Below are 7,399 nucleotides of genomic sequence, written 5' to 3' on the forward strand. Positions count from 1 at the left end.
AACAATCTGTGGGTAGGTTATGTCCCCAATGGCACCCTATTCCCTCTGAGCTCTGGTCAAAAGGAGTGTACTACATAGGGAATAGGGCTGCTATTTGGTTACGTCGGCTGCCTTAATAAGAGTCAATGTGTATTGGAAATGTTTCATTTGTAGGGTACACTAGACGGATGATCGCCTACGACACCAAAGCCAACAAGTTTGTAAAGTGTGAGAACCTAAAGGAGAGGCGGATGCATCACAGCGCCACGGTAATCAACAACAAGCTGTACGTGACGGGGGGCCGCTTCCTGAACGGGCACGACACCATCGAGGACTCGGACTGCTTCGAGTGTTACGACCCCAAGACGGACGTTTGGACCTCCAAGGGGACGCTACCGTACAAATTGTTTGACCACGGCTCCCTGCCTCTGGTCTGTGTCTCCAACAGACCAAACCCTCCCTGAGTGACCCACAACATCTTATCACACATCATCTGGTCGTCTGGAGGTGAACAGTAAGGCTGACTTCTACAGCTGCCTCTCTGTCCTCCATTTGCAGATGCAATGTCCTCCAGTCCTTTGTCACATTTGAGCTGGTCCACAAACTGTATATGATATCTCTGATGAGTGACCCACAACATCCCCAAAACTCCTTGGACTCCTAGCCTAGCGGGCTCCTAGCCTAGCAGGCTCCTAGCCTAACCGGCTCCTAGCCTAGCAGGCTCCTAGCCTAGCGGGCTCCTAGCCTAGCGGGCTCCTAGCCTAACCGGCTCCTAGCCTAGCGGGCTCCTAGCCTAAACGACTCCTAACCTAACCTAGCATAGCGGGCTCCTAAAGTAGCCTAGCCTAGCAGGCTCCTAGCCTAGCGGGCTCCTAGCCTAGCAGGCTCCTAGCCTAGCTACCTGTCATGTTACTCCTTCACAGCAGTTATAATTGGACACCCCAGCTGGGATCGGATCGGAAACCATCTGAACAGACAGACGTTGGTCTCTTCTCTCACACAGTCACAGGACGTCAACACGCCTCAGGCACGGTCTTGATGCTAGCATCTGTGGCGTTCTAAATCAAAACATGAGATCTCAGCTGGCAGGCAGAGGTGTCACGTTGGCCCCAGGGAGGGAGGGAGGGACGACGGATCCACTGACAGATTTCTCAGTCTCCACACTCCTCCAAGGGTAAATCTGAAATGGCACCCTATTCCCTATGTAGTTCACGACTACTGGTCAGAACTAGTGCACTACATAGGGAATAGGGTACAAACTGGTCAGAACTAGTGCACTACATAGGGAACAGGGTAGGCTCTGGTCAAGACAAGGGAATAGGGTGCCATTTCAGACCAACGCTCCCCTACCCAAACTAAGTCCACATAACAATGAGTGAAGCCCTGTAACAGAGCTGGATGATATGGACAATGGAACTGGTACAACAACGATAACAATAAGGATTTGTTTCTAACATGAATGTTCACCACAGTTTAACATGAATGTTCACCACAGTTTAACATGAATGTTCACCACAGTTTCTAACATGAATGTACACCACAGTTTAACATGAATGTTCACCACAGTTTAACATGAATGTGCACCACAGTTTAACATGAATGTACACCACAGTTTCTAACATGAATGTTCACCACAGTTTAACATGAATGTTCACCACAGTTTAACATGAATGTACACCACAGTTTAACATGAATGTACACCACAGATCTAACATGAATGTACACCACAGTTTAACATGAATGTACACCACAGTTTAACATGAATGTTCACCACAGTTTAACATGAATGTTCACCACAGTTTAACATGAATGTTCACCACAGTTCTAACATGAATGTTCACCACAGTTTAACATGAATGTACACCACAGTTTAACATGAATGTGCACCACAGTTTAACATGAATGTTCACCACAGTTTAACATGAACGTTCACCACAGTTTAACATGAATGTTCACCACAGTTTCTAACATGAATGTTCACCACAGTTTAACATGAACGTTCACCACAGTTTCTAACATGAATGTTCACCACAGTTTAACATGAACGTTCACCACAGTTTAACATGAATGTACACCACAGTTTAACATGAATGTACACCACAGTTTAACATGAATGTGCACCACAGATTAACATGAATGTTCACCACAGTTTAACATGAATGTTCACCACAGTTTAACATGAATGTTCACCACAGTTTAACATGAATGTTCACCACAGTTTCTAACATGAATGTTCACCACAGTTTAACATGAACGTTCACCACAGTTTCTAACATGAATGTTCACCACAGTTTAACATGAATGTACACCACAGTTTAACATGAATGTACACCACAGTTTAACATGAATTTACTATTGACGGTTGTAGCCATCAATTGTCCCATGAACAATCACCCATATTAACAAAGTTATGTCATTTAAAACATCACATTTCTCTAGTATGGGCTATTTATCGTAATGAAGGCTATCAGTAAAATGCCTGCGATGTTACCGGTATGGTCGGTGTCTACATTTGTTTCGGTTTGTCTTTCCAGCTCTACCCTGTTAATAATTTATCACAGCAGCCTTGGTATCCATTGCAGTTGGATTGCTATATCGTACCATACCTTACCATATCCTATCATACCTGACCATATCCTACCATACCTGACCATATCCTATCCTACACTATCCTACCATAACAAACCCTACCGTATACTACCACACCATACAATACCATATCCTACCACACCATACCCTACAATACCATATCCTACCATACCCTACCCTACCGGACCATATCCTCCTATACCCTACCATAATATACCCTACCAAACCATATCCTCCTATACCATAATATACCCTACCAAACCATATCCTCCTATACCATAATATACCCTACCGAACCATATCCTCCTATACCATAATATACCCTACCAAACCATATCTTCCTATACCCTACCAAACCATATCCTCCTATACCATAATATACCCTACCAAACCATATCCTCCTATACCATAATATACCCTACCAAACCATATCTTCCTATACCATAATATACCCTACCAAACCATATATTCCTATACCATAATATACCCTACCAAACCATATGTTCCTATACCATAATATACCCTACCAAACCATATCTTCCTATACCATAATATACCCTACCAAACCATATCCTCCTATACCCTTGAATGGACAATGAATGTAAGATCTCCCTTCACTCTCTGACCTGAACTGGTGTGATGCTGTTTCCACACTCAGCTCCAGCTAAGCAAGCACAGCGACATACACCACACTACTACTGCCAGTCTGAGGACTTATGGGCAGGATGTAAATAGATCATAATACATGTATATAGTCAATTCATAGAAAATCCTTCCTACCTCCCAAGCATCTGTCGTTGTTCACTTTCTAAATGAGTCATTAAAGTGAAGGCCAGTTTAACCACGTGGTTATGTTTAATACCCTGGCAGAATATGGTCAACAACATTTACAGCTGTAGGATCTTAATTTGAGCCAGTTTTGCTACAGAAATAAATTAATCCTGCAGCAGCAACAGGAAATGTGAATTATAATATGGATTCTAATATAATGGGAATGTTGTGGAGAAGACTTGACAGACATGTAGTATTCAGGCAGTGAGACTAATTACCTGTCATTATCCTACCGATATTACACTACAAATCAGCACGTCACTGGACTGCGCTGTTCTTCTAGTAGTGGTGATTGGGGAACGATCAGTCCACTACATATCTGTCCCTCAGCCATCCCATGACCTAGAGGGCATATCTATTATAACCACTCAGAACTGCAGCCTGCCTACCAGAAGCATCGGTCGGAGATGCTGAGGCCGGTCCTGTGTCAGGTTTAGACATCGAAGACCATGCAGTGTTCCGGTCTGCTGGTGATTCAACAGTAGGCTACACTGCCAATGGCTTTATAAACCAAGAAGGAAAATCGGTGTGAAGGCATACCCATATATCTAGGCCTATCTTACTGCTAGTGAGACTGCTCTACTCGACAACAGTGTTTTCTCAACCCTCCATCTCGACCCGTGGACAGTCCCTCGTATCTTGCTTGCTTGCGGACAGCTACTAGGCCTAAGTCAGATCTTCCAAGAAGGATAACTATTGCCAAAAGACACTGATAGCACTACAGTGCTAATTTACTAATTGCCACCTTTTGCTCTTGACCCTATTGTACAGACTGTAGCCCTGACCATGGTTACCATGAGAACCAGGAGACGTCATGTGACTAGATGAGCCTGTGGCATGCTTCTCTGTGGGTCTCTATCTGTTTCAAATTTCAATGAATGCAGCACTATGCATATAGAGGCATAGAGTATATATATACGCTAGCTATTGCTTGCACCAAAGAGAGGAAAAAACTCACTTGTTAAAATAATGTATTTCTTCCTCTCTCATTTATTTTATATCCTGAATTACTTGTGTAAATGCTCACATTGTCCATATTTATTAATTTATGTAACTTGTGTTTTTGTAACAAAACTATGTCTTATTTCTTTATGAATAATATTAAAGTGATTTTACCAAAATATGATCTTATGTTTGAGACTGGGTTGGTAATATACACCACAGTGGAGAAAAACATTTTATCTTTAGTACTTTGACTGCAGTCAGTGTTAACTGGTGCTTCTCTCTGGTATGTTAGTATGTGGTCTGACTCCTCACCTTCGGCAGGGATCAGGGTACGTGGTCTGACTCCTCACCTTCTGCAGGGATCAGGGTAATCAGGGTACGTGGTCTGACTCCTCACCTTCTGCAGGGATCAGGGTACGTGGTCTGACTCCTCACCTTCTGCAGGGATCAGGGTACGTGGTCTGACTCCTCACCTTCTGCAGGGATCAGGGTAATCAGGGTACGTGGTCTGACTCCTCACCTTCTGCAGGGATCAGGGTATGTGGTCTGACTCCTCACCTTCTGCAGGGATCAGGGTACGTGGTCTGACTCCTCACCTTCTGCAGCGATCAGGGTACGTGGTCTGACTCCTCACCTTCTACAGGGATCAGGGTATGTGGTCTGACTCCTCACCTTTTGCAGGGATCAGGGTATGTAGTCTGACTACCTGCCTTCTGCAGGGATCAGGGTATGTGGGCTGACTCCCTGCCTTCTGCAGGGATCAGGGTAATCAGGGTATGTGGTCTGACTCCTCACCTTCTGCAGGGATCAGGGTAATCAGGGTACGTGGTCTGACTCCTCACCTTCTGCAGGGATCAGGGTATGTGGTCTGACTCCTCACCTTCTGCAGGGATCAGGGTATGTGGTCTGACTCCTCACCTTCTGCAGGGATCAGGGTATGTGGTCTGATTCCTCACCTTCTGGAGGGATCAGGGTATGTGGTCTGACTCCCTGCCTTCTGCAGGGATCAGGGTATGTGGTCTGACTCCCTGCCTTCTGCAGGGATCAGGGTAATCAGGGTATGTGGTCTGACTCCCTGCCTTCTGCAGGGATCAGGGTATGTGGTCTGACTCCCCACCTTCTGCAGGGATCAGGGTATGTGGTCTGATTTCCCATCTTCTGCAGGGATCAGGGTACGTGGTCTGATTCCCCACCTTCTGGAGGGATCAGGGTAAGTGGTCTGACTCCCCACCTTCTGGAGGGATCAGGGTACGTGGTCTGACTCCCCACCTTCTGCAGGGATCAGGGTACGTGGTCTGACTCCCCACCTTCTGCAGGGATCAAGTGACCGCTGCCAGCTGCAACCTTAGACTAACACAGAGTCAGGCAGGCAGGCCCCCAGTCACAGGTGTCATGTTCACAAGGCTACATACTTCAACATAGAAGCTCTGTCCAGAACCCCCTACAACACTAGATAATGTAACATTAGAGAACAGATCTTCAGAAAGTATTCACACCCCTTGACTTTTCCACAATACCACATTATGTCAAAGTGAATCGTTTTTTTTTTAATTAAATAAAAAATGCTTTTTTAAATGAAAAGCTGAAATGCTTTCAGTCAATAAGGATTCAACCTCTTTGTTAGAGCTAGCCTAAATAATTTCAGGATAAAAAAAGTGCTTAACAAGTCACATAATAAGTCGCATGGACTGTGTGCAATAATAGTGTTTAACATGATTTTTTAATGACTACCTTATCTGTGTACCCCACACATACAATTATCTGTAAGGTCCCTCAGTCCAGCAGTGAATTTCATACACATATTCGACCACAAATACCAGGGAGGTTTTCCAATGCCTCACAAAGAAGGGTATCTATTGGTATACAGGTTAGAAAATATATATATAAAAAAAAACAGACAAATTGAATATCCCTTTGAGCATGGTGAAGTTACTAATTACACTATGGATGGTGTATCAATACACCCAGTCACTATAAAGATACAGGCGTCCTTCCTAACTGAGTTGCCAGAGAAGAAGGAAACTGCTCAGGGATTTCACAATGAGGCCGATGGTGACTTTAAAACAGTTACAGAGTTGAATGGCTGTGATAGGAGAAAACTGAGGATGGATCAACAACATTGTAGTTACTCCACAATACTAACCTAAATGACAGAGTGAAAAGAAGGAAGTCTGTAAAAAATACAAATATTTTAAAAGATGCATCCTGTTTTCAAAAAGGCACTAAAGTAATACTGCAAAAAATGTGGCAAGGCAAATCACTTTTTGTCCTGAATACAAGGTGTTATGTTTGGGGCAAATCCAACACATTACTGAGTACCCCTCTCCATATTTCCAAGCATGGTGGTGGCTGCATCATGTTATGGGAAAAGTGAAAGGGGGATATCTAGTCAGTTGTACAACTGAATCATTGGGGGTCTGTGCCATTTAAGATTTTTTTTAATGAACATGGCCTTATTTCTATTACAGCATGACGGATGACTGTCCTTCATATTCCCCCAGTTCAATGTAACAGTGATGGGTTTAGGATACTGTCCTTCACCCAGTTCAATGTAACAGTGATGGGTTTAGGATACTGTCCTTCATATTCACCCAGTTCAATGTAACAGTGATGGGATTAGGATACTGTCATTCATATTCACCCAGTTCAATGAAACAGTGATGGGTTTAGGATACTGTCCTTCATATTCACCCAGTTCAATATAACAGTGATTGGTTTAGGTTACTGTCATTCACCCAGTTCAATGTAACAGTGATGGGTTTAGGATACTGTCCTTCATATTCACCCAGTTCAATGTAACAGTGATGGGTTTAGGTTACTGTCATTCACCCAGTTCAATGTAACAGTGATGGGTTTAGGTTACTGTCCTTCATATTCACCCAGTTCAAAGTAACAGTGATGGGTTTAGGATACTGTCATTCACCCAGTTCAATGTAACAGTGATGGGTTTAGGATACTGTCCTTCATATTCACCCAGTTCAATGTAACAGTGATGGGATTAGGATACTGTCATTCATATTCACCCAGTTCAATGTAACAGTGATGGGTTTAGGAT

The 7,399-nt window shown here is 43.6% G+C and overlaps 1 protein-coding gene across 1 annotated transcript in view; it reads left to right on the plus strand.

Moving 5' to 3' along the window:
* The window catches only part of klhl38a (kelch-like family member 38a), a 64,799-nt gene extending 60,289 nt beyond the window's left edge, over nucleotides 1-4,510 (plus strand). The window contains exon 8 of the mRNA XM_082961380.1: nucleotides 154-4,510. Coding sequence (XP_082817506.1) covers nucleotides 154-443 — 290 coding nt within the window. The 3' untranslated portion in view covers nucleotides 444-4,510. The remainder of the gene's footprint in view (nucleotides 1-153) is intronic.
* Nucleotides 4,511-7,399: the final 2,889 nt, after the last annotated feature.

The sequence above is a fragment of the Salmo salar genome, chromosome 14 (assembly GCF_965601325.2).
Source record: "Salmo salar chromosome 14, fSalSal1, whole genome shotgun sequence".
NCBI lineage: Eukaryota > Metazoa > Chordata > Actinopteri > Salmoniformes > Salmonidae > Salmo > Salmo salar.